General features: G+C 45.2%; 1 protein-coding gene across 1 annotated transcript in view; it reads left to right on the top strand.

The window, feature by feature from the left end:
• The window catches only part of PIK3C2B (phosphatidylinositol-4-phosphate 3-kinase catalytic subunit type 2 beta), a 304,990-nt gene that overhangs the window by 254,524 nt on the left and 36,346 nt on the right, over nt 1-14,120 (top strand). Inside the window, exon 27 of the mRNA XM_069238510.1 lies at nt 9,225-9,426. Coding sequence (XP_069094611.1) covers nt 9,225-9,426 — 202 coding nt within the window. The remainder of the gene's footprint in view (nt 1-9,224; nt 9,427-14,120) is intronic.

Below are 14,120 nucleotides of genomic sequence, written 5' to 3'. Positions count from 1 at the left end.
AAACAACATATATACAGTGAAATATGGGGGTAACATGCCAGGCAAGATGGTACTTTCCTACATTGAGTCCCTTTCTGAATTTCAGCAGAGAAGTTAGGGTCCATAGGTGACAAGAGAGGTTTGTTTCAAGACTTTGCAGCGAGGTAGAAAAAGGAGCATCCTCCACTGTTGCTGTGGTGGATGTGGAGGATGTGGGCAAGGCAGAGCAAAGGTGCCTGGAGGGAAGGTGGAAGTTCAGTCAGTGGTTGATGTACACTGGTCCCTGGTTGTGGAGGGCTTTGAAGGTGTGGACCAGCATTTTGAACTGGCATCTCTTCTGGATGGGGGAGCCAGTCGAGCTTCATGAAGTGAGGGCTGATGTGGGTCCGTTTAGGGAGGTCAAGGATGAGTCTGGACTGCTGAGTTCTGTATTGTTTGCAGTCTCTTGAGGGAGGTGTGTGATTCCTATGTAGAGTGCATTGCCGTAGCCCAGTCCGCTTGTGACTAGGGCTTGTGTGACAGTACGTCTGGAGTCCAACTGGAGCCACTTGAAAATCTTGCTGAGCATGCAAAGGGTAGGAAGCAGGCGAATGAAACTGCGTTTATCTGTCTCTTTATGGTGAGCTTACAGTCCAGGATGATGCCAAGGTTGTGGGTGTGGTCGGTCAGGGTGGGTGAAGGACCTAGTTCAGGGGGCCACCAGGTGTTGAACCATGGGGAGGTGTTGTTCCCGGAATTCACCATTTGGGTCTTGTCTGAGCTGAGTTAGAGGCAGTTGTCTTTCATCCAGTCGGTGATGCTTGTCATGCACCTGCGGAAGTTGATTCGCATGGTTAATGGGTTATGTGACAGAGAGCGAATGAGCTGTGTATCGGCGTAGGATATGATGAGTCCATGTGATCTGATGACCCTGGCCAAGGGGGTAATGTAGGTGTTGAACAAGCTAGGGGTGAGGGACACACCTTGAGGGACGCTGCAGGTGGTGCTCTTGGGTTTTGAGGCGAAGGGAGGATAGGGGGATTCTTCCGGTGGGGAAGGAGGTGGTCTATTTGAGGGCGTCTCCTTGGATACCAATGTTGTGAAGCCTTTTGATTAGAGTGTCGTTAGACAGTGTCGAGCGTTGCTGATAGGTCGAGGAGTAACAGGGCTGCTGCTTTTCCTTGTTGGAGGAGGTATCTGATAATCTCTGTGGCTGCAGTAGGGTTTCAGTGCTCTGGTTGGTTTGGATTCTGGATTGGGAGGGTGTCCAGAAGGTGGTTGTTCTCCAGGTGTTCTGAGAGCTGTTGGTTAAAAGCCTTCTCAAGGACTTTGGTGGGAAAAGGGATCAGAGATATTGGTGGGGGGGGGGGGTTAGTTCTTAGGTTTGTTGGGGTCGGTGGAGGGTTTCTTGAGAAGGGGCTTGACTTCTGCGTGTTTCCATTCTTATGAGAATGTGGCTGTGGTGATGGATGTGTTAGGTGGCGGTGAGCTCTATGCTGATTGTCTGACTCCCAAGGTTGAAAATGTGGTGGGGACAGTGGTCGGTGGGTGCTTCTGAGTGGACGAAGTTCATGATGGCTGATGTGCATTGCGTGGTGAGCAGGTCCCAGGTGGTGAGGAGGTGATCATGTTCATCATTTGTAGGGGTGAGGTGTCTGAGGAGGTCGGTGGGTTGGGGTTCAAAGTTCCTCTATATGGTGGTAATCTTGTCATTGAAAAAGTCTGCCAGGACTTCGAAGAGTTCCTGTGAGGGGGTGATTATGTTTTTGGTGGCTGAGGGGCAGGAGAACTCTGACGATGATGAAGAGTTCTTTGCTGTGACTGGAGCTTGCTCTGATGCGGTCGGCCAGGGTTTTTTCATGAGTTGGTGATATTGGTTGAGGGCGTTTTTGAAAGTTGTTCGGTCCCTGCGTTCCCCTCTGGTGCGCCGATTCCTTACGAGTCGTTTGCAGGTGTTTCTCATGGTTCTTAGTTCTATAGTGTACCAGCTGGCTTGCTTGGAGGACCTCTTTGTCTTGGTGGGTTTGCAGGGGTGACTCTGTCTGCGCACTCTGTGATCCGGCAGAGAAGTTTTGACCGCGTGTTTTAGGTTGGTTGCTGTATGGTGGTGGGAGGTATTGAGGGCATCAGATCGTTGGTTCTGTGAGACCCTGTTCCAGCGCGATGTGAAGTGCTGGGCGGCTTTGGGGCGCTGCCGAGGAATCCCACTATGGTGAAGTGGAGGATGGATTGGTCCGTCCAGGTGAGCTCTGAGACATGGCTGTTGCTGGCGTGAAGATGGGATAGAGAGTATGTCTTGCATTGTGGGTGGGTCTGGTGGCAAGTTGGGTGAGTCCGATGTTGCTCATGCTTTCCAGGAGTTTGGCGGTGTTGGTATCGTTGGGGTCGTTAAGGTGGAATTTGAGGTCGCTGAGGAAGTTGCAGTTTTCAGAGTCAGTGGCGAGTGGAGCTATGAAATAGGGCATGGTGTTGCAGAAACTGGGGTGAGGTCCTGGGGGTCTGTAGGGGAGGAAGCCTCCAATAGTGGTCTTACTTTCGGTTTGAAGTTGGAACTTGAGTTGGTCCATGATCGGGGTGAAATTTTCTGCAGTGGAAGATTTCCTTGTGGATGATGGTGATGCCACCTCCATGTTTGTTGATGCGGTCTTGGTGTGTGATTTTGTAGCCGTCAGATATGGCTGAGGCGATTTTGGGTGCGTATACACGGTTGAGCCAGGTCTCTGTGAGGAAGATGATGTGGGTGAGGGATATGATGGTGTCCAAGATCTCGGTGACCTGCATGCAGAGAGATTGTGCATTGAGCAGGAGGGAGTGGCAATGTCAGTGGTTGATGCGGTAGGTGTGGTGGTGGTTGTTGTGTGTGCTGGTGCTTTGGTGTTGCAGGAGAAGAGGCAATTGTGGGAGTCCAGGGCGAGGAGCTCGGTGGTGGTATATTTCTCGGTGTCTGTGGTGCGTCCTGACTTGGGCGTGGTCCAGACACAGACGGGCACAGAGAGGCTTGCCTTTAACGCACTGGCGGCGCATCAGTGCTGCAGCCCCCATAAGTAGTTCAGGGAGGTTGGTGAGTCTGGCAGGTGGCGGGAGGGAAAGTAGTGGGGTAAAAAACTGTGGGTGCGGCGCAAAACAGATAGAGCAGAGAAACCTGTAAAAAGAAAAGCACAGTGTAGCTTAAAACAAGACTGGCAGAGTCACAAGCAGCAGTGGGGTAGTGGCACAGAGACCAAGAGGTCAGGAGCAGTGTGAGGGTAGCAGTGGGGCCATTAATTCAAATGAGATGGGAACACGTAGTAAACAGTAATGTTGCTGTTTAATGGGTGTATGTGGATATAGAATACTTACTATAGTTTTTGTGGGGTTTTTTCCTCCCAGAGGCGTCTGGAGGAAGGAGAACTAGGCAAAAGCCCTGTGACCATCTGCGTCTGACCAAACAGCCCAATAGTGGTGGATGGTGGGAGAAAGGACTTGATTGCTTTCACAAATCACTAGGTTTATACTTTGTTTGGATAGAAAAATCATGGTTGATGCTCCAGCTCAACTTCAAGTATTTAGAGGATTTTGCAAGTTAAAGCACAGTTTCATTACGGAAAAAACATTGCCCTCCACTCATTGGGCCATGCTATGTTAGAGACACGATCAGTAGTGCACGCATAAGGAGGGTTGTTGCCATGCTTATTCTATTTTACTATTTCTCTCTCTTGAGACTTCTCATCTTTTGTATCCTCTTTGGGATGCTGCTTGGCCATAAAGCAAAGGAATACTAAATGACACTAAGTGCAGTAATATAATGAACAGTACTTTTACTGGGTTACATCTGAAATGTTTGTTAGATGTAGGTTGCATTTAATAAGGTACATCAATGTCAAAGTTAGTATGATAATATAATGCTAAAACAATGATAGAGTACTTAACTATGATATAGAAAGTCATTAATGATATGGTGCAACCTGTATAATAACCATTCATAAAATATAAAATATATACGATTTGGATTGAAGATTCAAAATGGACCTAAAATGCTGTTTTTCAACAACTATAAGAAAATGATGTAGAATAACACGTGTTTGTCGTTTGTGTTTCCTAAACAAATGCAGATTACAATATTTCTTTTTAAATGTCTGGATGGGAGGGGCAATCGCACCCTTTTTAATGCACTTGCAATTTGTCTATTTTCATGGCCAATTGAAGGCTACGGCTGAAACATGTCGCCATGCTTCGTGTGTTATGGCTACTCACGCACTATTAAGGTGGAGAGAATTTGAAAATAAAAGTATTTATTCAGATGTGGAGTGTGCCGCTTCATCTGCGATCTCCCTTGGGGCCATATGGAGAATTATGAACCAGGAGCAGCATGCGTCTATTTTTCAGTTAACTCTTTTACCAGGACCATAGAGGGAGACGTGCTTGCCCTTCAACCAAAGAGACAGGAGCAAAAGCACATTACAACTGGGATTTGGCATGGGAATCCTGATCAATTCCAGGATGACCAGGTTCTGTTTTGTGTTATTCCAAGGGAAATGAGTATCCCTCTGGTGGTACCTTTTGCAATGTGGCTGGTGTGGAAAGATCTCACACCAGAGCAGACAGTCTAGCTACTCTGCGTTCCCTCCATGATGTAGACTCAAAATGCATGCACCTATTAGGTTCCTTTTCTTAAGCAGAAGGTTGACCCTGTGGCCAGAATCAACAAGCACTGCCAACCTAATGATTGTTTCCAGGTAGCAAATATTAATACCTAAATGCACCAGCTCCCATCATGTTATCATGCCTAGTCTCTTCTAGTGCCAATCTCTTCTAGAATATAAACAGAAGATGGTTTCCATGGTTTCTCAGTGACCTTTGGTGAATTCCATATCGAATTGGGAAAGAACTACTTGCACAACCTTAGCACAATTTAGAGGCTGTATCTGCATCTTGGCTTCTTGATACATTCCGCGTATTGCTTAAAGGCTGTACTGAATTGCATATACAGCATAGGGGCCAAAGACTATTTTGCCATTTTGAGGTAATGCAATTTTAAAACCTGAATAGGACAAATAGCACAGAAAAAATGGGAGAAGTGCCATAGAAGCAAAGTGCTGTACCCTGCTTGTTAAGTGAAAAAACAGGAAATGGTGACACAAGCGGGTAGGTGATGATCTCATATCATTGAAGAGTGCTTCTTTAAGGGGAGTACTAAGCACAAACATGAGTGCTATTTTTAGAAGCTTTCTGGCCATTCTCGTGACACAGTTTGCATGCAATCTGTTGCAAAGAAGGGTAAGCAGGACCACAGATTATTGAGGGATGTGTCTTGGGATATATATAAGCACCCCTGATTTACTAAGATGCGTAGAAAGGGGTGGCCGAAAATGTCACTCGCTAACCAAGCCTACAGTCTTGTTCCCTCCCTTTTTGCAGACCACTTCTTGAGGACACACACAGGTGGTTATTTTGACATTGGTGGTAAAAACTGCCTACCACCGCGGTGACGGCCGCCAAAATACCGACACCGCGGCTACCGTCCAACATATTATGATCACTGCTGCATTTCCGCCACAAGAAGGGCGGGAATACGGCAGTGATCATGCTGGCGGCCGGTGGTAAGCTGGCGCTGCTACCACCAGCACCGCCACGCCATTTGAACGCCGCCAGCTGTATTATGACAGTTCATATGGCCTGGTGGTGTTCGGCTGGCAGGCGCTGCTGGTGGTATCAGCGCCCCCTCCGATACCCTGCCGGACGGCCTTCTCGCTGGACAAGGTAAGTCGGGCATCCGAGTGTCTGAGTGTGAGAATGCGTCTCTGTGTTGTGTAGTTTGCATGTTTGTATGTGTGTGAGTGTATGCGTGTAAGAATGGTGAAGTGAGTGCGTGTCTGCATGTCAGTGTGATTGTGTAAGAATGTGTGTCAGTATGTCTGTAAGTGTGCATGTATGAATGAATGGGTGTATGGCAGTGTTAGTGAATGGATGTATGCGTGGTGCGTGTGAGTGTGTGCATGTATGCAGGGAGGGGGTGTGGGGTGAGGGGCACTGTGGCTGGTGGGGGATTAGGGGGTGATGTGTGCATGTTTTCCTATGGGGTCAGTTGTATGGTGTGTGCGTGTCTGCGGATGTGTGCACGTATGGGGGTGGGGTGGTGTTTGTGGATCGGAGGGAGTGGGGGTGTGTGTTGATCGGAGGGGGTCAGGGGTGTGTGTTGATTGGAGGGCTGGGGAGAGTTTGGATGGAGGAGGGTGGGGGGGAATCTGGTGAGTATTTTTGGGGGGGATTGGGGGAGCCACCTTCCGGTGACACAGAAGGAATTCCTGGTCACCAGTAGGGCCTACCACTGTGGTCCATGGTGATAGACAGGCTCACAATGTCACCGGAGGTACTGTGGCAGCCGCCGCTCTGCAGATTGACATCTCCGGCCTGGCGGCAGATACCGCCATGGCGGTATATGTGGGGATGTGGCGGTTTGACTGCAGCCAACCCGCCATTCTCATAATGTGGTGGTATGTACCACCAGCCTGTTGGCGGTACTACCGCCACATTAACACTCACCGCCGGGATCATAATGACCCCCATAGTTTCTATATTAAACCTGACTGTACCATTAAATGCTTGCTCATGTAGTTCTGTCCTTGCCTCCCTGGTCTCCACTGGTTAATTTTTCATTTTGCTGATTGCCAGGGAGTGAGCCTGGGTCATTTATTTAATGTTGATGTAATGATTTAATGTTGATTAAAGATATTGATTTTAAAGGAGTATGATCATTAGCGTGTTAAATCCTTTATGGATATGAGTCATTCTTCTGGTGGGAAACAAACTTCTGCTGACACCTTCATTTTGTTAAGAAGGAAACTGGTAAGGTGTCATCCTATGTGCATCAATAATTATAAAGTAAGCTTTGCAAAAATAAACTTTTAATCCCCAAATTTCCAAACTATGTGAAAAATAAAATAACCTGGTGAATACATACTTTGGAGGGGATAAGTTGTATCACAGTGCCATGTAAGAAAAGCAGATCTGTATACTTTAATATTGCCTTCTAATTAGGGTACTATTGTACCCTAATTAGAAGCAATTATGATGTGTGTAGCTCAGATGCTTAGGTGCTGAACGCTCAAGTTCAGAGAATCTGACTGACCTCCTTTTTTGTGAAAAGGAGATCTTCCACAAGCAGTAGGTGCCAATGAGGAACAGTGGATAGTTTTAAATTTACCTACAATATTTGGTTGCGCTACAGGTGAATGGTCTGTGACATTTTGCAAGAAGTATTCTATTTCAGGTGATATTCACTTTATGGATACCAAATTTTCTCTCCTGTCAACAAGGAGCACTTACCTCCTTGCCAGCAGTGACTATTTTCCCTCCGTGGTATTGACGCATTGCTTGTGAAATAGAACCACAAAACAGCTATGGGTGGATAACTCACGTTCCTATAGTGTCGCCAGGTGTATCTGTTTGCTTCCTGATTCTGACTGGTCATCAGAAAGCTAGTTGACAACACTCCTTTCACAGTTCACCCTGCTGTTGAAATGATGCTGTAATGTCAGCTGTGTAAAGCCACTGGGTGAAGAAAAGTTGCCATGCCTAGAAAGCCAATATTAAGCTCCATGTTGTTGATCAGATGATGCGGATCATGGGGAGCTATTGATAGAGAACATCCATGTTACCTAATTAATGCCAGCAGTTCAAAGTCCTGTAAATTTAACATTAAAATAACTTCTGAATCCAGCACTCTGAAGTGAACACTTAAAAGTAGAGCCTTGGGGCTCAAAAGTATTTGAACTTGCCGTATTCTTGTAAATTCTCTCCTTTGAAAAGGAGGTACTACCTGCTAAAGCTACTTTTTAAAAGTTTGTTCCTGAAGGTGGACTCAGCCGAATAAATGAAAAGGATTTTATGGAGTGCGCAGGTGCTCCTGAGAGTGTCCCTGTGCTAATGACTAAGAGTCAGTTAATCCAGGGCAAAAGTTCAAGGATATGTTGGAGGGGAGAAAAAGCCTTAATGTCTAGAACCACTCATAGGAATTCAAACTTTAAGAAAATGCAGGGGCACTTGGATTTGTATTCACTGAGAATTCCAGTAGATCAAGTGTATCTAAAGGTTTGCTAATGTACGGATGAAAACTCTTACTAACCCATCACTGAGGCTTTAAGTAGTTGGGAATTTCAAGCATCTGAAATTGGCGCCCTGCAGCTCCCATGGTCAGAGTGAACACTCTAGATACAAAATTCAGGTTCAATGGAATAATTATAAACTGTTGTTGTGTGTCTGCCCACACAAATTGAAGGTACATCATTGCCACAAGACAGAATGGACATACCAGCAGGAGTTAGATTGGGCAGAAGGGTATCTGCTGTGAGGGTGGAGCTCACCTCTGTCAGTGTTTCAATCATGGACCTTGATCCAACACATGCAACACACATGATCTTACACACCTTTAGACCCACAAAGACATCACATTTGCTGCTCAGCATTCTCCGATTTGATGCTATCAGCATCACCAAGTCAACTAATTACTAAAGTTCATCTGTCAATTGTATCACATTTAAGAAACTTCACTTGTATAGGTACAAACACATGTTATTTTAGTCTACATATTGCAAGTTGTGTATAAAGAAAATGGGTTCCAAGTAGTATATTCCACCAGGCACTCCAGATCTCATCAGCTCAGCTTTTTTACTGAGACAGCCCAATTGCATCTGGAAGATAGAATATTCATAGAACTTCCATTAACAGCATTCCACACCATGCCCCTCGCATAGCACCCAGCACCCCTTCATCAACAGAGCTAAACAGCAGGCTGAGCATATAATGCCAGATAGGACCCCAATTGAAAATGTCTTTCCACTTGTGATCTAGCCTTTAAATAAATTATATGTCCTTGATACAGCCCATCATGCCTGGATCGCTCCATATCCAAGGGACATACTTCATTTTTGCATGCTGTCTCCTGCAGAAACATTGACAGCTATCCAAAGTCATAATTCCTAATTAAATTGCATATTCCAGGCCTCAGAGAGAAACATTTGCTGAAACCCCAAATTACACCACCACACACAGCTAGTTAATTTTGACACAGACACCAAAAAGGAACCGCTTTATTTCACTTTGAGAAATAAACATTTGTGCTCTTCTAGTCAGCACAAACATTATTATTTTTTTAGAACCTGAGCATGAGCAGGGCTGCAAACGTGAGGGGTTCAGTGATATTTGCAATATTTGACATCCTTGTTTAAAGTAAGAAATTATTTAATCTTGGTCAATTGTCAATTCAGAAGTCTCTATTTCATTTGCAGGCTGATTGAATCTAGTCTGGGAAGTGTGGCCACCAAACTCAACTTCTTCATTCACAACCTAGCACAGATGAAGTTCACTGGTACGGATGATCGGCTGGTGCTGTCCTTTGCCCCACGAATGCACACACTGAAAGCTGATGGGCGCATCCAAGATGTCTTCCTCTGTAGATACGAGAAGATCTTTAACCCAAACAAGGGCTATGTGAGTGCACATTTAATACATCATTACTGGCCTTCCTCTGGGTTACCCATTATATTGTTCCCTCTTCTTCGGACTTTGTTGATTCAATCTCTCTACTACAGGCCTTTTCTTTACTACTTTCCCAGTTATTTCAATCTATCATTAGCCTATATTATAGTCTATTTGAGTCCATCCATCGTGGGGTTTCTATTTTTTGCCATTTCTAGTGTCTCCCTCTCCCCTTCAGTGTCTTTTTCTGCTTGTTCTTCTTTTTGGGATTCCATTTCTCCTCCTCTCCCCCTCTGTTCCAGATTCATTCATCTCTGAATCTCTATCCTTAAGTGTATTTCTTCTCTCCATACCCCCTTTTTTGTCTTTTAGTTTTCTCTCTTTTTTTATACCACATAAGTGGATCTTTACTTCCCACTACATTTCTATGCAACGTTTACCCTCTACTTCTCTTGCCTATCTCTACATTCTTTTCAGTTGCCACCCCATTCATCTCATATTTTTCAATTCAGTGCTTTTACATTTCCTCTCCTCCCTACATTTACTTTTCCCGTTACAATCTTTCCTTCACAATCAAAATCCTCTATCTTGTGCACTCTAGTGTTTACTTCCTTATCATCCAGCTTTCCAGTTGTTTATTGCTACCTTCTTTGTTTACTATAGCAATGTGTGGAGGCATGACTTAGCCAGGAATGTAATAGAATGTGTAGCCCTATCGCTCCTTTACCAATCTAGCCTGAATGTGTGCCATAGCACCTTTTCTAAATCAACATTTTTACCTTGGATGTAGCTTGGAGAACTGACGGTGATTGCTTTTGAGAGGCTATGACCATTTCTGGTGCTGTAAGCGGCCCGAATGTTGAGCACCATCAAAGGACTTGGCCCCATTTTAAACTGCTGACCAAGGGCTGCACGACCACCTCCCCGCCGGCAAGTTACCATACTCTCTTGCTAAGGCAAGTGGAAAGACCAAACATCATCTCCAATGACACCTGGCAGAGACGTTGGTCTACAGTTGCTTTAATTTGGAATACTTGCTCACACTACTGAAGGGCGGCTGCCATCTTTTGTGGCGGAGTTGGACCTGGGCCCGGGTTGCTGTGACCTGGTTACCTGTTGCCCGTTGCCACAGAGGATGCAGGCACGGACCAACCCTTGAGGCATTTTGGGCAGTGTTTCCCGAGCTTCAATGATGTCCTGGAGCAGCCTCATTTCTCTGGAAGACAGCCAGCTGCCTCTGAACAACCAAAGAGGAGCAGCCAGTGATTAACTCTCCAGATCTCCCGAACAACTGTTTAATGACAGACTCTAGGTCTGGCCTCCACTGCTCCCATCTGGGGGGCCTCAGTAATACAAAGAACTTCTATGACGCAGAGTTCTAGCCCTGGAAGAACAAAACATTGAGCTTCAAATGACTCAAGAAAACCTTCATAAAGGAAGTCAACTTATTAATATTTGTTTCAGAGGAATTCCGAAAGGCATGGGAGGTGACACCATTATGGGCTTCACTTGAGACTTATTAAAATCCATCATTGGAACAGTCAACAAATCTCCCCACGCCCACTGAAATCAGTCTTGTCCGTGCTCACAGGGTTCCACTGGCCTCATCCTGCCAAAACAGTATGTCCAATATCACCAGAGTACATTAGTTTAAAGAAAAATAATTGATCATGAGAGCTGACAGGGCGAAGGAAGGCTTATCTTACAAATATCGCTCAATGGTCACCATGCGGAAACATAAGGATTTCTGCCCTGTAATAGACTTCTTGTGTGAACAATAAGTTAGATACCAGTGTGGCCACCCCTTCAGACACATTTCTCAATGGGAAGGAAAGCAAAGATTCTTACGCACTCTTGTAAAAGCTAAATCACTCCTGGGTCTCCCACTGAAACAGACAGCCTTGACTCCTCTCAAAAATTCTCATCAAGGAAATAGGAGTTGTGCCCAGAGTGGTGGACTATCCAATGCTATCCCAGATACCGAAGCCAGATCAAATGTAGAGGCCAAAACAGGTGTTTTATCGTACTTGAGAAACATGGAGGGGGCCTCACCAAAATGCAGTCCACCCTCCTTGCCCTCAGGTGAGATGCGGGTTAAGAACCATGCTCAGATATCCATAACTTAATCGCTTGTATTTTAGCCTAGAAGGGGTTCCTAATCGCAGTCTGGAAGGGGCAATGCAATATAAAGACAACAGTTTATTGAACTCCCACCCCCCTCTCTTCCCATTGGCACATTCCAATCCAGATACAAAGGATTATACCTTCTACTACCTTGTCCACCTACTACTCACTACGTAGTTGTCACACATTCCCTATTACGTAATTGTGACTTCACACTCATATGTTATATATCTATCTCATACTACGGTTACGTAGAGCTCTCATGATGGAGGGAAATCACCCACTCTACACCAGGAACAACAGCTAGCACATGAAGCTTGACATCCAGAGATAACAGGTCCATCATTGAAGACTCAATTAAGGAATACTTTGCCCTAAAGTCCCTCCCAGAACTATTATTACACAAAATCTGGGACACATTGAAAGTGACTATACGGGGAACAATTAGTTCTCTCTTAGGCAATCTCCACTGAAATTATAAGCGCTGAATAATCCCTCCCAGGTATAGGGACGCTTAATGGGGTCCCCCATGTGGGCAGGACTCTTCATTGCTTATGATTTCAATTGAGATTCCCCTGAGATTAAACTAGAGTTACAGATAAGAAACCATTCCCTCTCTCTCAGCGGCTTTCCATTGATCATCATAAGTTTTGAATAGTCCCGTTTAAGTGCGAGGACCCCAAATGGGTCCCCCACTTGGGTCAGACTATTCAGTGCTAATGATTTCAGTGGAGATTCTTCTGAGAGAGAGCTAGAAATACAGGTAGGAAACCATTTCATTTCTTGAAATTACTCCGGCGAAGAAGTCTAGAGTGCTAGAAAATAACCTCTCAGCTGAGGTTAAGTCCCTAAAGGAGCAGAATAAACCAAACCAAATTACGCAAATCTCAAAGACAACTAGACATTCTCAGAGCCAAATGAAAGCCCATAGGCTAAACCAGGCTGAGATCGGTCCTTAAAATGAAACCACTCTTCATGACTAGGGTGACAAGGTAGGAACTCTTCTAGCTAGTAATATATGCCTTGGAACTGATCGAACACACATTGATAAAATCCAGCAAAAGCATGGCTCCTAGGCAAAATGGGAACAGGAAAAGCAAGAAAATTCTTTAAAACAACTTATAGCCAGGCGAGTGTATCTTTCCAAGAAATAAACTCCTATCTTAACAACTGTGGCTGGACGACTCAATCGCTAGAGCAAAATGCAGCTCTGGTGCTTCAGAATCTAGAAAAGCTCTCAAAACAATGACGATGAGGAAAACCCGAAGCCCTGATGGTGTCCCTTTGGCATGCTACTAGTGCTTTTTTTTCTAACTCGTACGGTATTTTATGCTCACCTTATTTAGCTCATTCACATCCGTCTCTGGTTTGACCCCCCCACTGTGTGTAATGCTGAATTTGTGGCAGTCCCTGAGCCAGGCAAATATCGCGTGCACTGTCTTGTATACCGCTTCACTCTTCTGAACTCGTATGCAAAATTGTACGCAAAAATGTTGCCAATGTAATTAGAACCCTTATTCCCAGGTCCGATTGGCGATTCTGGATATACCCTACATGGTTGGCATCAAAGTTCATATCTGTAAAAGACCTGCCCTTACTCTTTTATTAGATGCTGAAAAGGCATTTGGCCGAGTCAGCTGGGCTCTCCTGAGCGAAGTACTAGATGAGTTTCAACTAGGCCCTAAGATGAAACATGGATATTAGAGAGATTCAAAGCTCCACCCGTATCTGTCAGGATAAATGGTCTCTCCTCTGGCTTCTTCCACTGTCCTCCACAGGGATGCACTCTATCACCACTTCTCTTTGCTGTCAAACTCCTAGACATACAGATCAGCTCCTCGAGTTAAGTGTTGGGCATCCCGTTTGGAGGAGAAACACATAAGGCATGCTTCTTTGCAGACGATGTAGTCCTCACTTTAAGTAACTCATTGAAATCACTCCCAGAGGTCATTCCCTACTCGACCGCTTCAAAAGGGTCTCTTGTCTTAAGGTCAGCAAACAAAAATCACATATCTTAAATTTACACTCCTATCCTTGGAAGTCCCCCCACCTACAAACGCTTGCCCCTTTTCTCTGGTCCCACTCAATTTGATATTTATGCCTTATATGGTGAAGCGGTTAAACAGTTGGACCAAAGCTAATTGGCCTTCGCTTCACAGAGCGATCCTGGAAGGCCCTTAGAGATGCACTCTTCATATATTTCTTGGCTGGGACATATTAACATCAGCAAAATGAATATCCTCCTAAGACTCCTCTATCTGATCCAGACCCACCCAAAATCTATTCCCGCCAGTGATATTTGCACTCTACGAAAAAACGAATTGCCTTTGTATGTAGGGGGTTAGTGGGAGATTAAGAAACTCCATATCTCCTCTCTGTTTTTGATGGCACCTAGAGAGAAGGGTGGTCTTGGGCGTTCTGAACTCCGGTGATCCTTCTTGTTGGCACACCTGTAGCACATTTGCTAATGGGTGGTGTGGTAAACTAAAAAGAAAACAAATCGCTGTGGATTGAGCGGTTGTGTGGATCCTCTCCTGGCTTGCTCATCTGCAGCGAACTAAAAGTGCACATCTCGCTACTCC

The sequence above is a fragment of the Pleurodeles waltl genome, chromosome 6 (assembly GCF_031143425.1).
Source record: "Pleurodeles waltl isolate 20211129_DDA chromosome 6, aPleWal1.hap1.20221129, whole genome shotgun sequence".
Lineage (NCBI taxonomy): Eukaryota > Metazoa > Chordata > Amphibia > Caudata > Salamandridae > Pleurodeles > Pleurodeles waltl.
Note: the sequence above shows the minus strand (reverse complement) of the source record. Positions and strands in the feature narration are given on the sequence as shown.